The sequence below is a fragment of the Pelophylax lessonae genome, assembly GCF_965119305.1.
Source record: "Pelophylax lessonae genome assembly, chromosome: 13".
Taxonomy (NCBI): domain Eukaryota; kingdom Metazoa; phylum Chordata; class Amphibia; order Anura; family Ranidae; genus Pelophylax; species Pelophylax lessonae.
The window spans coordinates 154,005,894-154,029,732 of record NC_138780.1 but is presented as its reverse complement, the minus strand read 5'-3'; the positions used below and the strand labels follow the sequence as shown (position 1 = coordinate 154,029,732).

Here is a 23,839-nt window from a genome sequence, read left to right as displayed (position 1 = left end):
TTAAAAATGGGGTTTACAACCCCATTAGGGAAACTTGGAGGAAACTTGTATTTGCCCTAGAGGCCCTAATCACATTTAACAGCTCGAATGAGCAGTTACAGGTGAACAGCAGTGGTGCCATACATTGATTTGTACAGGCTGCAGAGCTGCTAGCCACAGCTGTTCACATGCAGTGTGTGCATGGGGCAAAGATTTTCTACCAGCTGGTGCAGAAGCTAATCACCCTTCTGAATGAGCCCTTACCAAAGAGAAAGCCTGCAGATTTTACCAGGTGTGCTGCATCTAATCTGCCAAATTAGGAAGGCTGTCACTATGGGCAGATAGGATCACCCCAATACACAGAGCAGGTAATGACACATCCCGTATCAAAAATGTAAAAAAAAAAGCAGGGCACTCCTTGAAACATACATTTCAATCATGCTAACAGCATTTTGATATGGCTTAGTCTCCATAGACACAGTTCTGAATAATACACAATAAACATATTTGATCTTTGAACAGCCAATCAGGGAGTGTATTTAACCTAAAGCAAAAGGTATGTCCCTATAATCTTGATAGCCAGGAGTGCAGTAAACTTTAGTCCCTTTACCTTTTGCAGCAGTCTGTTGATAACTTGGAAACAGTGTTATTGTCTACAAAAGAAAAACGACTCTTTTATTTTAATTGAACTTGGCTGCGTGAGACAGAACAGGTTTAAATGTTAATAAATAGCTGCATTGCTTTTGCCAGGCATTTAGGTTAAGGTGACCAGATTTTTAAAATGAAATCCAGGGGACATATCATTTTTTTTGTACTGATAGTGGCGGCAATCAGCGACTTATAGCGGGACTGCGATATTGCAGCGGACAAATCGGACACTGCATGACACTTTTTTTGGGGACCAGTGACATTAATACAGTGATCAGCGATAAAAAATATGCACTGTCACTGTACTAATGACACTGGCTGGGAAGGAGTTAACATCTAGGGCAATCAAGAGGTTAAATGTGTGCCTAGCCAGTGTTTTCTCACTGTGGGGGAGGTGCTTATACTAAGGGAAGGCATAGATCCCAGTCCCTGCTTTGCAGGAAAACAGGATTAATGTCTTCCATACTGACAGCCTGCCGTTCTGCCTGTGTACAGAATGATTGGCGGGTACTGGCAGACATTGAGTGCGCTGGACCCAACTGATCGGCTTCGATACCTGGAAATGCAGGATGACGTATATATATATATATATATATATATATATATACACACATGATCCTGCGCAGCACAACCGCCTTGTAGCAGTAAATTTGCTATGGGGCGGTCGGCAACTGGTTAAGATCATCAACATTATGATAACACACAGGCAGGGGGCACTCTATCATGGCTCTTGGCTGGTCTCTCATATTGTGTCACATGACATGGCTGCTGGGTGCTGATTTTGTTAAATTATGACCAATAAGCAGCCATGTCATGTGACAGCGCACTGCCAGCCAGAGCCATGATAGAGTGCCCCCTGCCTGTGAGTTATGATACCATCCATGATGCCAGAGAGACAGACACAGTGCAATGTAGTCTATTCACAGACACTCCCAAGGCACACCAGTGTTGAAGCCTTGAAGGCACTGGGAGCCCCATGATGGGATCCACTTTGTCTCTGTTCCTGCTGTTGGACACTGTTAGTTAAGCTCAGCTGTCTGCCTGCCTGTCACTGCCCCAGATGGCCGCCTCACAGCTTCTTATGTCTCGCTCGCCGGGCCCCGGCTACTACTGGTTGAGGAGCGGAGCTGAGGAGTGGCAGTTTGGGGGGTGTGTAATTCATAATTTTTTTTTTATTCTGCACTGACTTTGAAATTGCCCGGTCCCCTGTTCAAATCAAATCCGGGGACAGACTTGGTCTGGGGACAGTGTCCTAAGTCCAGGGACTGTCCCCAGAAACCAGGGATGTCTGGTCACCCTAAATTTGGTAAAGGTGTGAGGTCTTGGTTGGCAGAGACTGGAGCTGCAGGTTGTCAATCATTTTCCACTGCAGCCGCCCCCCTAGAGCACCACACCTCCTCCGTCAGCTGTCAGGGAGCATGCCGATCTATGGCCTTTAAATCTAGAAGCCTGCAATTATAATGACCTCATTCTTTCCTAGATCAATGTTTAGCCCTTATGTACACAATGCTGTATGCAATAAAGCACACCAGCCAAAACATATACGGTATATTTTTTAGCTTTGGATGGAATTGGGAGAGTTTAGAATTTAGCCCCCGTTCACAGCTCAAATCGCATTAAAAGTCGCACCCTATTGCCGGCAATGGCCACAGTCAAATCGAACGTGAAGCCACACAAAGCAGCACAGATGTCTTTCAAGTCGCACTCGAAGTCACACTGACATGCACTGACACTGGTTTCAGATGAAGTCGCACGATTTCAAAGCCGCAGTCAATGTGAATGGGGGCTGAGTCAGATTTTAAAGCAGAGCTGTGAGATAACCAAGGGTTGGGCAAATCTTGTTTGGATTTCAGCACACCCGAACTTAGGTGTGAATCCTATTGTAGTCTATCAGGTGTGAATCCTCTTTGTAAATTCTAGACATTTTCAGGGCTAACAGCCAAACTGCTGTCTAAATTGGCATGGATGATGGAAAACTACAATGCACACGCCAATGTAAAAATAAAAATAAATAAATATATATATATATATATATATATATATATATATATATATATATATATCAATGTTCACGTTTTCAATCATATGTTGGTACATTTTTTCTGGACCTGCCCCAGGGTAGCACAGTTCTGGATGGATGTCTTTGATCTTATTAATACCCCTCTACAACTGTCTCTCGCGCAATTAGAAATTGTCCTAAACAGTATAGAAAATATTTGGCAGCCTTGAACGGCCCAATGATTCTCTCCTTTTCTCATCTGAGGATCTGTCCTAAAGAATCTACTGTATATCTTTATTAGTGGGTCTGCCTACCTTTTTGTTATACTTTGTATGCTTTTTTTGCTTGTCTAAGTCTGACCTGACTATGGCCTATGATACCATGATTGTACTTATTTATGACTGTTTGTACCACATTGTTACTTGCTGTCATTGTACCATACATTTTCAAGAAACAGCAAACCTTGATGTCAAAAATAATAATAATAATTATTTATATATATATATATATATATATATATATATATATATATATATATATATATATATACATATATATATATATATATATGGTGCATCTCAGAAAATTAGACTATCAATAAAAATTTAAGCCTTCATCTCATCTGCATTGTTGGGGCTGGTGTCTCTCATCTTCCTCTTGACAATTCCCCACAGATTCTCAATGGGGTTTAGGTCAGGCGAGTTTGCTGGCCAATCAAGCACAGTGATACTATTATCATTAAACCAGGTATTGGTACTTTTAGCATTGTGGGCAGGTGCCAAGTCCTGTTGGAAAATGAAATCAGCATCTTCATAAAGCTGGTCAGCAGAGAGAAACATGAAATGCTCTCTAATTTCCTGGTAGAGGGCTGCGCTGACTTTGGACTTGATAAAACACAGTGGACCAACACTAGCAGATGACATGGCTCTCAAAATCATTACGGACTGTGGAAAACGTTTTTTTATTTGGAAATCAAGGTCCCAGAGTCTGGAGGAAGAGTGGAGAGGCACAGAATCCAAGTTGCATGAGGTCCATTGTGAAGTTTTCACAGTCAATGATGATCTTTTGAAAAGTCTTTAGGGCAAAATTGAAAATACACAAATCCTATAAAAAGACATGCTTGGGCGATGTCCTAAAGCTGTTCATGACAATGTTACGGGACGGCACAAATTTCACAGACAGCTTCTGTAAAAGCGTATACTAACAGCAAATATTTAGCTGTGGATTTTATTATTATTTTCCTACAATTTACTTGGATTACACAAAGCAGGCCCCAAATCTTTTTTACTGCAGTTAAAAAAAAAAAAAAATCTTTTTGTTCATGTAGCTTTAGCAATGTCACATATTTTTTCATCCAACAGTTTTAGGCCCGCTTTGACTGGCAGATAGTTTGCTGAGGCTGTCCTTATATATGCTGATACAACACTGTCTTACCACTGGCCAATTTCTTTTGAACTCTCTGTAATTAAGGTACTGCTGATGATAAAGCAGTGTAAAACTAACCTGTAGCATTTTTAACTCAATACCGCCCGTCAAACTCACCCATTGAGAATAATAGAGCTTGCATGTGATTGTGGTGCGGTAGTGTGTCTTTATAGTGTTAAATTAGTCAGTATTATAACACCTCCTCACCACCTATCAAATGCCCTCTGAAAAGCAATCTCAACAGATTGTTCTTCATAGGGAATCACAAGAATATAAGAGATGGCAGATTACACAGCAATGTAAAGTTGGCGAGCAGCAGGACAATTTAAGGAAGAAAGGAAGAAAGACTGGGCCCAAATTTACTAAGGGCAAAGAGCAAACAATGGGGTTTGCTTTAGGAATTAGGAAACTGCATAGGGTGTATGTCTAACTTAAAATAGCCACAGGACCATTTAGTGGTAAATTAACTCAATGTATTGGTATGAGTTAAAATAAATGGTGGTTTGAGCACAATTGAACACACAGAAGATAGGTTCAGACAGAGTCCGCTAGACAGTATAGTCACCATGCCAAGGTTATGTACCACTAGACTAGGATTACCTCATGAATCAGCAAAGTCATCAATAAACAGTTCATATAAGCATTAACTGCAATGTGAAAAATAATACTATAGCTAGTCCAGAGATTCTACTAGAATGGCTAAGACATGGTGCAATGTCCCCTGAAAGGTATCTCTTAGCATAAGCAATAGGTGGAGGTCTCTGTATAGCAGCTGTAAAGGGACAGTCTTTAGTCTTAACTCTTCAGCCGGCTAGTGTTGGGACCCAGTCATTTGCAGCCTGTCCATATAGGGCATAGGGGCGCCACCCCCTAATCCATGCGCCAGGCTCCTAATCTACATGCAGGGCGCCAGACGCATGAATTCCAATGGGTCTTTTTTTTTAGAAGCACATGATTAGAGCCAGAGGCAGAGAGCTGCACCCAAAGCCCACCCAGTTGTGTGACATTAGCGAATTCATATTTGCTAATGTCTCCCTGTTTCGCCTCTCGACCAATCAGGAAGCAGGTCCTGAGTCCAGATTGGCTGGGAGTCCTAAGACCCAATTGGCCGTGAGTCCTAACGCCTGATTGGCCGGGAGGAGAATCGACTGCCAGGACTCCGGAGGAGATGCAGGGGTGAAGACTCCACCTGCATGGGGTAAGTGCAGGGGCTGGCGGGGGGCCTGACAGGCGATAGAGCGAGCGATGGGGGGGTTATGTGGTTGGCTGGCTGGGGGGGCTGTGGGCCCCCCCCAGGGGGGTTAAGCAACAGCTGCCACTGGACCCAGTTATACCATTGGTGCACGAGATAATAGTCTTAGTCATGAAGGCAGCAAAAAGGCTAATCGATGGCTCTATGGTCAGTTCCTAAAGGGCTCAGCAGATAGTAAATTCCCACAGCAGCAGTTCACTAGTCCCAGCGATATTGCAGTTTACCATCTAGTCACACATATCAAAAAGTCCAATCTCTGCTCTGCACCCAGGTGACTGTGGCTGTCGGCACGCCAAACTCAGCACTCTGGATCCCGCTCAGGCCTCCGATTTGGAGCAGCGATTGTGCACACTGGACAGCATTCTCTGGGCTGCTTCAAGGCAACTGGGTACTGTGTCCTTTACAGCTTGAGGAAATGCAGCTCTTTCTCCTCCTCCTGCCAATTTCCTTCTGGGAATTGCAGTTAAAAAGCTCTTGATACAGTCGAGTCTCTCTCCTCTGGACTACAGTTCCCACAGTGCAGTGCTGCCCGACTCAATCTATTAAACTCTTCCTGTTCAGCAGCCCGTTCCTCTCACTGATATAGCGGTTAACCAGTCCAGCACTGCAGAACACAGCTGCAGAGAGCTGTTGCAGCCAGTATTTCTCTCACTCTCTAGTCTTAGCCAAGCACCTGGCTACAAATGAAAACCCCAAATACCACCTTCAAACAAAAGCCCACCTTTTAAAAAGACCTTGTGGAAAATACACTTAAAAACACTATCATAGAGAAATTCCCCTAAATAGTGTTATATTGTTGTAACATTTTCCCTACAGCAACTACCAATACACATTCACTATGGTTGTCTTGTGACCCCCTACCCCTTTTTTTAGTATAAGGGCTGACTTATCCAAATGCTGGAACTGGCCCTTTTAAGTTTTCTTCTAAGCCTTCTGGCTATAGTTCAAAGATATTTCAATGCATTATGGTTTAAGGAAAAAGAATGCTCTGATGAATCTGTAAATAAACCACAAATCTTGAACCTGCAGAATTCGTGAACCCATGGGAGAGGCAAACACAAACCTCATCCCTAGAACTTGGAGAGAAATATGCAAGTATGGGAACTAAAAAAAAAAAATAATCATACCTACCTAGGTGGATGGAGTATCGGTCCGATGGTGCATTTGTCCCCCGCCGCCTCAAAGACCAAGAACTGAGCGATTAAAGACCGCTGATCACCCAGTTCTTGGTCTTGAGTGCCGGTTCACACATACGTCAGATATGACAAATCACATGCGATGTCTGTGCGATGTGAATTCAGCCATGCAGATTGCATGGCTGAATTTGCATCACATTTAGACCAAAGTCGTACAGGACCCTTTTTTTGGTCCGCACCAGAATCGGATCGCATGAGTGTTCACACCTATGCAATACGATTCCTGTCCGAACTGACAGTTCACACTGCGATATGCAAACTAATCTGGGGGTGTCGTTAATTTTGTATTGACACTGATCACAAATCTCCATAGCTACACATTTTTCATGACTGCATGTATTTGCATCTAAAATTTAAGACCATAAACCTCCATGGCTACACACGTTTCATGACTGCATTTATTTGCATTTAAAATTTAAGATCATAAATCTCCATGGCTACACATATTCCATGACTGGATCTATCTACATCTCCCAATGAAACTAGTAGTACCCTCTGCATCCTCTTCTATTTTTAATTCTTGTACTACCACTTTAACCACTCAAGCCCCGGAAGATTTTACCCCCTTCCTGACCAGGGGGTATTTTGCGATTCGGCACTGCGTGAATTTAACGGACAATTGCGCGGTCGTGCGACGCTGTACCTAAACAAATTTGACGTCTTTTTTTCTACACAAACAGAGCTTTCTTTTGGTGGTATTTGATCACCTGTGCGATTTTTTGATCATGCACTATAAACAAAAAAATAGCGTCAATTTTGCAAAAATAACAATATTTTTCACATTTTTTTATATGAAATTCCCCAAAAAAATGTAAAAATCAAAATTTTTTAACATTTTCGGCCAATTTGTTTTATGCTACATATGTTTGATAAACAAAATCGCAAAAAGCGTATTTTGATTGGTTTGCGCAAAAGTTATTGCGTTTACTAACAAAGGGAAAGATTTTTGTCATTTTTGTTGTTTTTTTTTTTAACGCGTAATGGTGGCGATCTGTGATTTTTTTTTGCGGGACTGCGACATTGCGGCGGACAGATCGGACCCTTGACTGACATTTTTGACACTTTTGGGGTTACCAGTGACATTACTACAGTAATCAGTGCTATACATATACACTGTTACTGTAAAATTACACTGGTAGTGAAGGGGTTAACTTTTTTTTGCGAGGGAGGGGTGGTGTGTGTCCCTAGGGGCGTGATTCTAACTGTGATTGGCTGTGGCTTGAGGTGTAAGAACAATGATCAACGGTCCTACATAGCAGAACCGTATGATCACTGTTCCTACACAGGGGAGAATGACAGGCGGCTTGTTTACATCAGCCACCTGCCTTTCTCCCGATGTCAAGGATGATCGTGAGTGAGCGGCGGACATCGGGTCCGCCACTCACACGCGCGGGGGGGTCCGTGACCACGCGGCAGCGCGCCTCCGGCGGCCCGCGCTCGCTCCCCAGAGCCTCACAGGCTAGTGACGTACCGGTACGTCACTGTGCCTGTGAGGGGCTGACCGCTGCAGTATATGTACTTGCGGCGGTCGGCAAGTGGTTAAACATCACTATACTGTTTTATTGTTTTGTACCCTCTGACCAAAATATTTTTAGGGGGAGGCTCCCTCCACAATGCATATGACTTCAGCATTGCCCACTGATGATGTGGGCGGGCGCCTCTTGCACACGCCCCACAGGAGGAGGGCCTGACCCCAATCTGTGTCTTGTTTCAAATGTCATTGTATAGTATTTAAGTAAGGGCCTAGACATGCATTTTTAGGCTCTGAGGAAGAGGCTAAGCCTCGAAACGCGCTAGCCTTCACGAATTCAAGGGACAACTCACCCTCGGATCCCTTTACTGAGGACTGCGTTCTTTATGTTATATGCTTTTAACAAGAACTCGTTTGTGAGTATTTTTAATCCTTACTTTTAAATAAACCATCCAAATCATAATGCACTAGGCCTGTGCGCCCTGTGTTTGTTGTTGTTTACAGTGTTTCCAGACTTCCCTGGTCGTTAAGTGCCGGTTCACACTAGGTCGCTCCGACTTCGTGGGCAACCTGTCAAGTCGCATGCACCGCGACTTGCACAGACTTCATATAATGAATGTCTATGCAAGTTGCTCCGAGGTCGCCCCAAAGTAGTACAGGACCCTTTTTCTAAGTCGGAGCGACTTGTGTCTCTCCTATTAGAACGGGTCCTGTAGCACTGCATGGACCGCGACTTGTTAGGCTGACAAGTCGCCTGACAAGTCGAGGTAGTGTGAATGGACACTTAAGGGGCAGCAAGGCCGTAGCATTCTTCCTGGGTTGTCGTGTCCACAGCTCCAGAAACAGTTGAAAGACCCTCATAAGGTGGACTGGAGACTACACCACTCTGAGCGCAGGCAACTGGTGCTTCGCACCAAAAACTTTATATATTAAATAAAATTGCGATAGTAGTGTGCCAAAACCATCGTTCGGGTAGGCCTGTAAAATAAAGAGGGTCTGCCAAGAAGGGAGAAAGAAGAAGGAATATTGTAGAAAAGGGGCAGAGGTGGGTGGGATAACGAATCCTGGGGCAGCCCAGAAGAGGCGGCTCCTCCCCTCCCACAATTCCAGGCTTCGCCTTCCAATTTATCGGCCACTTTATTAGGTACACCTGTTCAATTGCTTGGTAACACAATTGCTAATCAGCTAATCTTAAGGCAGAAACTCAATGAATTTAGGCATCTAGATGTGGTGAAGATGACATGCTGAAGTTCAAACCGAGCATCAGAATAGGGAGGAAAGGGGATTTAAATGACTTTGAACGTGGCATGGTTATTGGTGCCAGGTAGGCGTGTCTGAGTATTTCAAAAACTGCTGATCTACTGGGATATTCACACACAACCATCTCTAGGGATTACAGAGAATGGTCCGAAAAAGAGAAAATATCCAGTGAGCGGCAGTTGTGTGGAGGAAAATGCCTTGTTGATGTCAGAGGAAAATGGGTAGATCGATTTGAGATGATAGAAAGGCAATAGTAACTCAAATAACCACTCGTTACAACCGAGGTATGCAGAATAACCTCTCTGAATGCACAACACATCGAACCTTGAAGAAGATGGGCTACAGCAGCAAAAGACCACACTGAGCGCCACTCCTGTCAGAAGGAACAGAAGACTGAGGCTAAACTTCTCACAGGCTCACCAAAATAGGACAACAGAAGATTGCCTGGTCTGAGGAGTCTTGATTTCAGCTGCAACATTCAGATGGTAGGGTCAGAATTTGGCGTAAACAACATGAAAGCATGGATCCATCCTGCCTTGTATCAACGCTTCAGGCTGGTGGTGGTGTAATGGTGTAATGGTGTGGGGAATATTTATTTGGCACACTTTGGGCCCCTTAGTGCCAATTGAACATCTTTCAAACACCACGGCCTACCTGAGTATTGTTGCTGACCATGTCCATCCCTTTATGACTACAGTGTACCCATCTTCTGATGGCTCCTTCCAGCAGGATAATGCACCATGTCACAAAGCTCCAATCATCTCACCACTGCTTTCTTCACCATGACAATGAGGTCACTGTACTCCAATGGCCTCCACACTCACCAGATCTCATCCAATAGAGCACCTTTGGGATGTGGTGGAATGGGAGATTTGAATCATAGATGTGCAGCCGACAAATCTGCAGCAACTGCGTGATGAAATCTCTGAGGAATGTTTCTAACACCTTGTTGAATCTATGCCATGAAGAATTAAGGCAGCTCTGAAGACAAAGGAGGGCCCAACCCGGTACCAGCAAGGTGCACCTAATAAAGTGGCGGGTGAGTGTAGACACCACATGTAAATACTAATATTACTATAACACTATAATAATAATATATAAATGGGTTAATGTTTTTGGTCTTTTAACACAACTCCGTAGGCCCATGCTGTCTTCCTTGCGATGGTTGTGCAGGGCCAGGCAGGGTCACGCTGCGATTATTGTGGGAGGGGGGGAAGGCAAATATTTACCAGGCAGCGGCACTCCTGGGGGCCAAACTAAAATGAAAGTTGTGATTTATTGACATTTTGTAAGATAGTTACCTCTGAAGTTGAAGGCTTAATATTTAGTAATTTTGTCAGAGTAATGAAGCCAGCTCAGATTTCTGGTCTAGCTAGACAAGGGGCCTGATTAGGGTTCATGGCCTTGTCATAATATCAGGGTCATGGTTCAAGGACAGCTCTAGGGCTCTCATCTGAACACCTAGGCCAGGTTCACACTACTGCAGCTGTGATTTGATACAACTTTTGGTGTATGGTTGTGTATTGGATTTGGTTTGCATGTTCTCTGGGGCCAAAATCGCACTGGAATCGCACGGGACCCTTTTCCAAAATTGTGCTGTGCTGCATTGTCCGGAAAAAGAACCATTGAAAACAATGTGATTTTCAGTGTCATGTGATTCTGTGGGACTCATCTAAAATCGCACTAGTGTGAACCAGGCCTTAATGTATGCAGGACAGTCAGATGCTAGGGTAAGACTGCCAAATATTTCAATTCATATTTCCAATTTTCCAATAGAGATTGTTATAAATATTTCTATTGACTTGAAGTCGCACAGCTATGAATCGTACTCTTTGGAAATCATGGGGTATGACTTGTCATGCGACTTTGCAGTCCCAAGTCGCAGGACAAATCACACAAGTGTGAAAGGGGCCTTAACCCCTTCCTGCCAATGGAACGCAAATATGCGGTCTCGGCTTCAGCCAGAGGCATCACACGGTACCATTTTTTAAAGGCGGCGATCGGATTTCTTGCAATAACAACCGATGCAGCGAATGACCTGCTCAACTGTTATTACAGGCAGCAGGAGGGGACCTCCCCCCTGCCGCCTTCCACTGGTCGCCCGGGTCTCCCATCCCACCGGAAGGCCTAAGAGGCCAGCCGGAACGTACACTGGCTGGCCGAAGACCCGGCTATAGTCCCCGTTCACACTAGGGCGACCTGTGAGGCGACCTGGTCGCCTCACAGGTCGCCGTAGGTCGCCTCCCATAGGGAAGCTGCGGACCGGTTCTAATAGGAGCGACACAAGTCGCTCCGACTTAGAAAAAGGGTCCGGAGCTTCTTTGGGGCGACCAGGAGGCGACCGCCATAGACTTCAATGTTATGAAGTCCGTGGCGGCCGCTCCGAGGTCGCGGCGCGCTGCTCGCTATTCACCTTACACCTCGGCTCATTAAGAGGGTGCGAAGTAGCGTCGCCCCTATGTGAACGGGGCCTTAAAGGTGCCGATTTAAAAAAAATGACAGTATTCAAAACAGCCAAACTTGGAGTTTTGAATGCTTTTAAGTGCAAAGGAGGGATTTGTGGTCTTTTAGACCTGGGATTTCTCCATAAAGAGTACCTGTCACTGCCTATTACTGTCACAAGGGACGTTTACATTCCATATGACAGCAATAAAAGTGATAAAAACAAAAATAAAATTTAAAGGGACAGTGTAAAAATAAAATAAATAAGAAAAAAAAATGTGAAGCTCCCTGTTCCTCCGTGTTCGCACGCAGAAGCGAACACATACGTAAATCGCACCAGCATATGTAAACAATGTTCAAATCACACATGTGAGGTATCGCCACGTTTGTTAGAGCGCGAGCAATAATTCTAGCACAAGACCTCCTCTGTAACTCTAAACAGGTAACTGGTTAAAAAAAGTTTTAAAGCGTCACCTATGGAGATTTTTAAGTACCGTAGTTTGTCACCTTTTCACAAGTGTGCAAAATTTTAAAGCATGACATGTTAGATATTCATTTACTTGGCGTAACATCCCCTTTCACATTAAAGGAAAAATTGGGCTAACTTTACTGTTTTTTTTTTTTTTTTAATTCATGAAAGTGTCTTTCAAAAACATTGCATTTAAAACTGCTTCGCAAATACCTTGTGACATAAAATATTGCAACGATCAGCATTTTATTCTCTAGGGTCTCTGCTAAAAAATATAAATATAATATGTAGGGGTTCTAAGTAATTATTTTCTAGCAAAAAATACTGATTTTAACTTGTAAGCAACAAATGTCAGAAAAAGGATTAGGCATGAAGGGGTTAAGTTACTGATTTGTAAAGAGCAACATTTAATATGAAAAAGATTTATACTCCAGTTACTTCAGTTTCATGCAATGCCCACTTTTCCTGACACCCACCCCTGACTTAACCACTTTAGAACCGCTCACAGTAATACTACTGCGGCAGAGTGGTTCGTTATCGTCCAGCGACGTAGTATTAACGTCGTTGGACACTCCCCCTTCTGGGCGGCGCTTGCGCGCCGCCGGAGGCTCGCTCCCGCTGTTTTCATTCACAGCGGGAGTCGGGCCAGGGGAGGAGCAGCGGCGATCGCCGCTGCTCTTACCCGATCGTCGGGGATCGAGTCTGGAGATCCGCCCGCTGTGTGTAAACACAGCGGGCGGATCTCCATAGTGACAGGGAGTGACAGATCGGACTGTTCAGCATAGCTGGACATCCGATCTGTCCATGACTCACTCAGTCACCTCCCCCCCTACACGTCAGTAAGCACCAGGCATACATTAACCCCTCCCTCTCCAATAAAATTAACCCCTTCCCTGCCATTGTCATTTTTACAGTAACAGTGCATATATATAGCACTGATTACTGCAGTAATGTCACTGGTACCCCCAAAAGTGTCAAAAATGTCAGTCAAGGGTCCGATCTGTCCGCCGCAATGTCGCAGTCCCGCAAAAGAAATCGCAGATCGCCGCCATTACGCGTTAAAAAAAAAACACCAAAAATGACAGAAATCTTTCCCTTTGTTAGTAAACGCAATAACTTTTGCGCAAACCAATCAAAATACGCTTATTGCGATTTTTTTTACCAAACATATGTAGCATTAAACAAATTGGCCAAAAATTTTTAAAAAAATTGGTTTTTACATCTTTTTTGGGGGGAATTTCATATAAAAAAATGTTAAAAATATTGTTATTTTTTCAAAATAAACGCTCTTTTTTTGTTTATAGCGCAAAAAGTAAAAATCGCACAGGTGATCAAATACCACCAAAAGAAAGCTCTGTTTGTGGGAAAAAAAGGACGTAAATTTCGTTTGGGTACGGCGTCGCACGACCGCGCAATTGTCAGTTGAAGTCGCACAGCGCCGAATCGCAAAAAGTGGCCTGGACGGAAGACAGCAAAATCCTCCGGTGGTAAAGTGGTTAAAACACGAAGTGAAAGCAATTAAAAAAAAAAAATAACAATAATTGGAGGAAAACTGTAAAAATAATCACCTTACACCTCGGCTCATTAAGAGGGTGACATCACTGAGCCTTCTTGTGGGATCCTGGAAAAGCAAAGGATTGCAAATCCTGCAAAAATGCATTCCTGCACAGTGCTGCTTTCCCAGGATCCAACCAGAAAGTCTACAACCTGGTGCCTACAGGAAGCAACAAGTGCAAGGTAAGGTATTTTTCTCATTTTTCATTTTATTCATTTAACTTAAAGCAGAGTTACATCCGATTTGTCTCCTCCTCCCCCTCTGGTGCCACATTTGGCACCTTTCAGGGGGAAACGGGTACCTGTGGTACCCGCCCCCACTTCCATCAGACCTTGTCGCAGCAAGGTCTATCAGAAGTTTTGCCCCCCCCCCCCCTCCTCATTCCCCGTTCCCAGGCCATTCAGAAAGCGCAGTGCACTTCGTGCATGCGCAGTAGGGAATCTGCTGTTTCCCCTACAGGCTATGGCGGCGGCAGCACCCGAGAGACGATCGGCTGCGGTGCCGACATCACTGGATTCCAGGACAGGTAAGTGTCCTAATATTAAAAGTCAGAAGCTACAGTATGTGTAGCTATTGACTTTAAATATTTCTGTGAAGCATGACATGTTGGGTATCTATTTACTCAGCGTAACAATATATTTCACATTATAGAAACAAAATACGGGTAACTTTACTGTTTAGTTTTTTTTTAATGCAGTGAAATGTATTTTTTCCCAAAAAATTGCGTTTGAAAGACCGCTGCGCAAATACCGTGTGACAAAAAATATTGCAACAACCGCCATTTTATTCTCCAGAGTCTTTGCTAAAAAAAATATATATAATGTTTGGGGGTTCTAAGTCATTTTCTAGCAAAAAATACTGATTTTAACTTGTAAACAACAAGTTTCAGAAATAGGCCCGGTCCTTAAAGCGGAGTTCCGGCCACAAAGACATTTTTTAGATAAAAATACCCCCCTAATCCTAAACTAATGCCAATTACACTAACACTAACCCACATTACAGTACAGGACAGTAATTGAATTAAGATAAAATCTTACCATTAAAATTCATTGCAGAGCCCTGCCATCTCTGGTGTGGGCGTCTGAAGCCGCTGTGTCCCCCGCTGTGTCCCTCCTCCTGGTTTCAGCTACCCAGAATGTCGATCGCAATCTCGCGCATGCACTGTAGATTGCGATCGGCAATCAGAGTAGCGGCCGGCCATTCCCATTGCATCCTGGGATTGATGACTCACATCTCCCAGGACGCAATGCGAAACCGGAAGTGACGTCCGGGGCCGCGCCCGCATAATGGGGAAGACGGACAGAGATGCCCCTAAAATAAGGTAAGTGACCCCCCCCAAAAAAAAAAAAAATGTCCAATTCTTTTTTAACATGCTTTTCCCCACAGGAATCCGGAAAGAAGAAAAAGAGGGTGGAACTCCGCTTTAAGTGGGTAAACTGAAATAAATACAGTGTAGCGCAACTTAAATCCACAAAATAAATAACATAAGTTTAATGGCAAGGTATGAAAATGCATAAAAACGTATGAAGGATAGGAGGATCTAAGAAGGATAGAAGGATGGGAACCTAACCTATAGAATTTGTGTATGCTCTCAATATATTTGCATATTTATGAAGTAGAGTAGTCAAAATGCTCATTTCATAATTGCATGTAGACATACGGCATACAGTACATCCTAATCTGATAAATTCTGAAAATTATTAACAAAGTTTCAGCTTCACTTACTTAACAGCAGCATTAAACCCAAAAAATAACATTTACTATATCGCAGTTGTTTTTCAATAGTGGAAGTTGTCCTGCAGATGTAGCAGTTAGAGGGTTAAGACAAACCATTTACCACTGACAGGGGTGAATACAATAGTTAGATTTTATTTATTTATGTAAAACCTTTTTTTCAAAAGGGGAAAAACAAAAAAAAACTGTTGCTGTCTCTGCATAAAGCGGTAGTATCCCGCTTTTTTCCACTTTTAACTACAGGTAAGCCTATAATAAGCCTTACCTGCAGGTACAATTAATATCTCCTAAACCGGCACGGTTTAGGAGATATTTGCACTGCATGCAGCCGCTCACGCAAGTGGCGCATGCGCTCTGAAGGTCTGGCGGACCTTCGGCTTTCCTTGCCGGGAGCTTGCCGGAAAATGACGTCATCGCGGCTCCGGCCAATCACAGCGCCGAAGCCCCCGAACCCGGAAGAGACGCCGAGGGATCATGTCAGCTCCCACAGCGGTGTCCGGGGGTCCGTGTCGGGGCTTCATTCTAAGGTAAGTAAGGGCTCTTTCACACGGGTGTTCCGTATGTCCGTTTTTCATCCCATCCGTTTGTGGATAAAAAACGGACATAATGTATCTCTATGTAAATACGGATGTCAGCGGATGATCATCCGCTGACATCCGTTTTTCGTCCTTTCCGTTCAGTTCAGTTTTTTGGAACGGAAGAGAAACCTATTTTTTCTTCCGTTCAAAAAACGGAACGGACGCAAAAACGGATGTCAGTGGTGTCATCCGCTAACATCCGTATTTACATAGAGATACATGTCCGCAAACGGATGGGATGAAAAACGGACAGACGGACCGGATGACACAGGTGTCATCCATGTCCGTTTCAAAAAAAAAAAAAAAGGACCTGATCGGGCAAAAAAAACTGAACGCCCGTGTGAAAGAGCCCTAATTCATAATGAGCTAGTATGCGATACATACTAGATCATTATGCCTTTGTCTTGCAGGGTTTTTTTTTTTTTTTTTTAGGTTTACAACCGCTTTAAAATATGTTACCTGAAGTTTGGCTTAAATTTGTTAGTGTGTCTAAATCTGCTAGTATATATTGCACTCCTCTCCCCCCAGTTAACAATGCTGCTGTCTAAAGATACTCTGCTGCTCCTTCATCCATAGTAGAGGCACTCTATTACAAGAGGCATGTTAGGCTCCATTGCAGTTTGCTTTTGAGCATTTCTGCAGTGTTTTTTATGCGTTTTTACCGCGATTTTGCTGCGTTTTTACATTTTTGCATTTTTAATGCTTTTTTTTTTGGGCAAATTTTTCGTAAGGCAGATTAAAAAATGTAAATGTAAATCACAGTAAAAACACGGTAAAAACCCGCTACATGCTTTTCTGCAGCTTCTCCATTGAGGCTAGGTTCACACCTGTGTGGGTGGTGTCGCCTAATGGCACGGAGCCCGCACTGGAAATCGCATCTGCACTGGAAACCTCGTGCGGGCTGCGATTTCAAAAATTGTGCAGGGACTTCTTAGCTGCTTGTCGCGGAGCACAGCAGCCCAGTCAAATGTTGCCCGCGCACACCATGGCCCATGCAACCGGACAGTTGTGGACCTAGCCTAAAGTCTATTGAACCAAAAACACAAAAAAGCACAGTTATGCCTTTAAAAAAAAGTCCCTGACCCTTTCCAAAAACGCAGAGGCACAAAAATGCATTGATGTGAACGTGTTCCATAGGAACCCATGTTAAAAAAATGTCCTGCGGTTCTACAAAAAGCATTAAAAAACGCATTGTGTGTGTGAATGAAGCCTTACTGGCTGGATCACAGAGGGAAAGAAGCCTGATAAAAATAAAACAAATGCAGCCATTCAATCGAATGATCATTAACCACTTCTGGAACCGCAGGTTTTACCCTCTTAATGACCAGGCCATTTTTTTTGTGATATGGCACTGCCTTATTTTAACTGACTATTGCGCACTTGTGTGACGCTGTACCCAAATAAAATTGATGTCCTTTTTTTCCCACAAATAGAGCTTTATTTTGGTAGTATTTAATCACCTCTGTGCTTTTTATTTTTTGCGCTATAAACAAAAAACTATTTTGAAAAAAAAAAAAACAATATTTTTTACTTTCTGCTATAAAACACAGCCAATAAAAAAATTTAAAAAATCCAATTTTTTCATCAATTTAGGCCAAAATGTATTCTGCTACATATTTTTGGTAAAAAAAAAAAAGAAAATTCCAATAAACGTCCATTGATTGGTTTGCACAAGTTATCGCGTCTACAAACGATGCAATATTTTTATAGAATTTTAATTTATTTTTATTTTTTTACTAGTAATGGTGGTGTTCAGCGATTTTTAGTGCGTCTGTGACATTGCGGCAGACAAATCGGACATCTAACTGACACTTTTTGGGGACCAGCGACACTAATACAATGATCAGTGCTAAAAAAAATGCACTGTTACTGTACTAATGACACTGGCTGGGAAGGGGTTAATATCAGGGGTGATCAAAGGGTAAACGTGTCCCTAGGGGGTGCTTACTAACTGTGTGGGGGTTGCACTGATTGGGGAAAGACAGAGATCTGGTTTCCTGCTTAGCAGGAACACAAAATCTTCATCTTGTCCCCTTGCAGAACGGCGATTTGCCTTGTTAACATAGGCAGATCACCGTTCTGCCTCTCCTGGGGATGATCGTGGATGGCTGGCGGACATCGGGTCCACTGGACCCGTTGACTGACATCCCCGCTAGCCAATCAGGGCGCAATCGTGCCTCCGGCAGCAGGATTGTGCCATCTAGTGGCTATTGAATGAAACGATGTACAGGTACATCATTTCGCACAATAGCGTCACTTTGCCGCAGATTATACAAGGCGGCTGGTCGGCAAGTGGTAAAGCAATTTTGGTTTTAGTTTTAATACCACTTTAAGCCTAAAATAAATAAAAAAATAAAAAGCTGACAGGTAATGCTGCATGCACTGTTTAGTGTACACTGTGATGGCGTGACTCCCATCCCCCTGCATGAGAGTGACATCATTGCAGGTTGGACAACGAAGTGTCTGAAGAGTCAGAACCTGGAGAAATTAGTAGTGCTTGTGATCAACAACGCAACGCTCGAGGGGGTTGCTTTCCAGGTATATGTGTGCGCACACTAACATGTTATGTCTGAAAACACCCGGGGCCCAGGTGAGAAAAAGTTTGCTAGAGATTGAATTCCATTTTAACATTCCTAATGCAATAAGTCCCGCTTCACACATATGCGATGCGGGAACCCTGCCAATCCACTGCGGGTTCCCGCATCGCATTCAACACGCAGGCAGTTCACACTGCCATATGCGAATCGCTGGGGGTGTCAATGCAAAGGTAACGACACCCCCAGATCAGTTTGCATATTGCAGTGCGAACTGTCAGTTCGGACATGAATCAGATCGCATAGGTGTAAACAACCCATGCAATCCGAATCTGGTGCGGATCCAAAAAAGGGTCCTTAGCGAGTTGTGTCCGAATCTGATGCAAATTAAGCCATACAATATGTATGGCTGAATTTGCATTGCACAGACATTGCATGTGATTTTCATAGCAGTGCGCTGCGAACAACATGCGACAGAGGCGTAACTAGAACCTTGAGGGCCTCGGTGCAAGAAACCATGAAGGGCCCCCCGGACTCCCTTCCCTTCAAGCCTGGGGCTCTTCCCACTGATCCTGGGGCCCTTTACTCTCATTGTGGGGCCCTTTATTACGGTCCCGCAGCGGGACCCTTTCGCAAGTTCTGCAGTGGGCCCCCTTCCTGCCATCTTGGGGCCTCCCCATGGTGGTGGAATGCCAGGGCCCGGTCGCAAGTGTGACCTTTGTGATCCTGGAAGTTCACCCACTGGTGTCAGCAGTTTTTATTTTTTGGTATTTTAATTGTATTTTTTTTTTCACTTTATTTTATTTTTTACAATGTCACTGACTATGACTCTGTCCATTCAGAAAAGGAAGGAGCTGGTAAATTACATATTTACAGACCCCTTCCTGGTTCTTAATTGTGACACATTCCCTGCAGCAGCTGGCAGGAGAGGGGAGGGAGCACAGTAGGGGGGGGGGCAGCACAGTAGGGGGGGACAGGGGAGCACACAGGGGCCCAGAGACAGCAGAACACAAGTGAACTGGATAGGAGGAGCGGCGGGGGCAGCATACAGAGGAACCAATCTCCTCCATTTTCCTCCTGCAGCTACAGGAGGAAAAAGGAGGACAGTGATTTCTCTACATGCTGCCCCCGCCGCCCCTCCTATCCAGGTGTACAGAGAAGCCGCACAGGCCCCCTGGAGCATGGGGCCCGGTTGCAATTGCAACCCCTGTAGTTACGCCCCTGACATGCGATATCTGTCATCGCATATGTGTGAACTGGCTCTGCGATTATGTAGTGCGATTTGGTTGTGCATTGAATTTGGTTTGCATGTTCTCTGTGGCCAAAATCGCACTGGAATCGCAGCAAGGTAGCACAGGACCCTTTTCCAAAGTTGTGCTGTGCTGCATTGTCGTGAAAAGGAATCATTGAAAACAATGCGATTTTCAGTGTCATGCAAAATATGTGAACTGGCACTGAAACACAACATAAAAGACATAAAAAACATTCTTGAAACACTAGCAAGCAACACTTGCAAATTACTATTACAACAATCATGCCATTAAAAAAAGGATTGTGTAACTCACCTAATGAATCCCTGCGTACAGCTGGAGTCACTTCCAATCTGTTAGCATGGGGGGCTACAGAAAAGTTTAGGCTGCTCATAGAACTATGTTGCATGTAAGCCCCACCGCTGCTTCATTGCACAACTCCTGGAGAACTGTCAGGCCCTGTTCAGGCCAAAGGATATGCGAAAAATCCACCTCCAATATTTTGCAATGTATCTCTTTCAATCGACCCATGGAATCCTAGGATCTAGGCATGACTCTGCCTGCTGTGGGCTATCCCAATGCAGCACAGTCAATTGCATCTGTCAAAGTTACTTTCTCTTTATAAGTGGCTGGGCTGTTCTCTTCTGGAGGCACCAATAAGTTTAAAGGGGTGGAGAAAAAGTTTTATCTTCGGAGAAAGCAATGCAAAAAAAAAAGGAGAGAGTTACAGAACAAAACAAACATCTCCCATTCTTGCCTGAGGCCGATATGAATCACAAGACAGATCTACTGTATCTTCAACAACTGACAATAGGCTGTATTAGTGATCTGATTAGCAGGATGTTTCATTATACTGACAGGAAAGGAAATATGTTATAATATAGCAGCTTATAAACACCCAAGGTGCACAGGTATCGACGATTGTTCGGCATGGATGACTGCGACTATTTCAGACGGATGACTTTCAAAGTTGCTAATATATTAAAATAACATACACTATATTGTCAAAAGTATTGGGACACCTGCTTTTACACCAGGGCCGGGTGAAGGGATGGGTAGGAGGGACGGCTGCCCTGGACGCAATGGTTTATTGGATACAAGAGAAATGGCCGCACACCAAGCAATGGCTCATGATGAAAGGCTTTATTGAACAAGGATGCAAGGTACAGCAAAATGGATGGTAGACATGTTTCACACCACTCACAATGTGCTTGTAGAAATGGCCGCACACCAAGCGATGGCTCAGGATGAAAGGTTTTATTGAACAAGGATGCAAGGTACAGCAAAATGGATGGTAGACATGTTTCACACCACTCACAGTGTGCTTGTAGAAATGGCCGCACACCAAGCGATGGCTCACGATGAAAGGCTTTATTAAACAAGGATGCACGGTACAGCAAAATGGACGGTAGACATGTTTCACACGACTCACAGCATGCTTGTTCACTACTAGTGAACAAGCACGCTGTGAGTCGTGTGGAACATGTCTACCATCCATTTTGCTGTACCTTGCAGCCTTGTTCAATAAAGCCTTTCATCATGAGCCATCGCTTGGTGTGCAGCCATTTCTCTTGTATCCTGTTTGCGGTGGCGATCCGAGGTCCTGCACCCATGGTTGGCTGTGAAGTTGTACATCTGTACATCTCTTTCTCTGCGCAATGGTTTATTGCAGGGCTGTGGGTGCTCTGACCCTAACCCAGGGGAAGGAGGGGCGCAGTTTGGCATCTTTGCCCTGGGCGCTGGATGACCTTTACACACACATAAACTTTAAACGCATCCCCGTCTTAGTCCGCTGGGTTCAATATTGAGTTGGCCCACCCTTTACAGCTATAGCAGCTTCAACTCTTCTGGGAAGGCTGTCCACAAGGTTTAGAAGTGTGTCTATGGGAATGTTTGACCAATCTTCCATTTGTGAGGTCAGGCACTGATGTTAGAGAGAAGACCTGGCTCCCAGTCTCCACTCTAATTCCTCCCAAAGATGTTCTATCGGGTTGAGGTCAGGACTCTGTGCAGGCCAGTCAAGTTCCTCCACCCCCAACGCTCATCCATGTATTTATAGACCTTGCTTTGTGCAGTGGTGCGCAGTCATGGTGGAACAGGAAGGGGCCATCCCCAAACTGTTCCCACAAAGTTGGGAGCATGAAATTGTCCAAAATGTCTTGGTTTGAGGACGCCTTAAGAGTTCCCTTCACTAGAACTAAGGGACCAAGCCCAACCCCTGAAAAACATCCCCAGACCATAATCCCCCCCCTCCACCAAATTATTTGGACCAGTGCACAAAGCAAGGTCCATAAAGACATGGATGAGTGAGGTTTGGGGTGGAAGAACCTGACTGGCCTACACAGTCCTGACCTCAACCCGATAGAGCACCTTTGGTATGAATTAGAGTGCAGACTGAGAGCCAGGCCTTCCTTTCCAACATCAGTGCCTGACCTCACAAATGTGCTTCTGGAAGAATGGTCAAACATTCCCATAGACACACTCCTAAACCTTGTGAACAGCCTTCCCAGAAGAGTACTCATCTTTTTCTGACTATTTTTCACTAATTTTGCATTTGGCTAGGGTCAGTGTCACATGCAGCGTAGCATGAGGTGATACCTGGACCCTATAGCGATTGCACAGGCAGTCCAACTCCTCCAGGATGGCACATCAATATGTGCCATTGCCAGAAGGTTTGCTGTGTCTCCCAGCACAGTATTAAAAGCATGGAGGATATTCAAGGAGACAGGCAATTACTCTAGGAGAGCTGGACAGGGCCGTAGAAGGTTCCTAACCCATCAGCAGGACCAGTATCTGCTCCTTTGTGCAGGGAGGAACAGGATGAGCACTGCCAGAGCCCTACAAAATGATCTCCAGCAGGCCACTGGTGTGAATTTCTCCAGCCAAACAATCAGAAACAGATTTCCTAGAGGGTGGCCTGAGGGACCGACGTCCTTCTAGTGGGCCCTGTGCTCACTGCCTGCCACTGTGGAGCTGGATTGGCAGGTCCGCCACTGGCGCCCTGTGATTTTCACAGATGAGAGCATGTTCACCCTGAGCACACGTGACAGACGTGAAAGGGTCTGAAGAAGCCAGGGAGAAGGTTATGCTGCCTGTAACATCATTCAGCGTGACCGGTTTGGTGGTGGGTCAGTGATGAACTGTGGAGCATATCCATGGAGCGACGCACAGACCTCCACAGGCTAGACAATGGCACCCTGACTGCCATTGGGCATCAGAATGACATCTTTGAATCCATTGTCAGACCCTACACTGGTGCAGTGAGTCCTGGGTTCCTCCTGGAGCACGACAAGGCCCAGCCTCATGTGGAGAGAGTATGCAGCCAGTTCCTGGAGGATGAAGGAATTGATACCATTGAATGGCTCCCATGCTCGCCTGACCTAAATCCAATAGAACACCTCTGGGACATAATGTTTCGGTCCACTTGACACCGCCAGGTTGCACCTCAGTCTGTTCAGGAGCTCAGTGATGCCCTGGTCCAAATCTGGGAGGAAATACCCCAGGGCACCATTCGTCGTCCCATTAGGAGAATGTCACGGGTGGGAGTTGGAAGTATCGCTATCACACTGTAAATGCTTAGATGCCGGTCATACTTGTGTCAGTGGAGACACTTTTAAATGTGAGTGCATCATCTTTTTAAAAAAAGTGGGAACTTTTTTAAAAAAGGTTTTCCAAGTTTTCTCTCCTTTGTTGGCTTTTTCCTCACCTGAAACATCGATTGAGAGTAAGGGAAGATTGTTTAGGTGATCCTCCTGGAAACTTGCAGATGCTTACTCCCTTAAGGGAAAAACCCCGTTCGCTGTTTTTTAACATTACCAGCCATTTGATCTGGTGAGTGATTTTGACGGACAATTCACTTGGTGTGGTGACAGCACAAGAGGAACATATATTTTTAAAAACTCTAATTTTGACCATAGATTTTTGGATCTCATATTGAGCTTGGATTTATATGACCGTTTAGGACAGGTGTGGGGAACCTCCGCCCCGCGGGCCCGCACGATCGTTCTGTCCGCCCCCCCCCCCCCCCCGTGCCGCTGTGTCAGAAGG

General features: G+C 44.5%; 1 protein-coding gene across 1 annotated transcript in view; it reads right to left on the bottom strand.

The window, feature by feature from the left end:
• Positions 1–20,248, bottom strand: part of AHNAK2 (AHNAK nucleoprotein 2) — a 134,016-nt gene extending 113,768 nt beyond the window's left edge. The window contains exon 1 of the mRNA XM_082275852.1: positions 20,108–20,248. Within this exon, the coding sequence (XP_082131978.1) occupies positions 20,108–20,201 (94 nt within the window). The 5' untranslated portion in view covers positions 20,202–20,248. The remainder of the gene's footprint in view (positions 1–20,107) is intronic.
• Between the last annotated feature and the right edge of the window lie 3,591 nt (positions 20,249–23,839).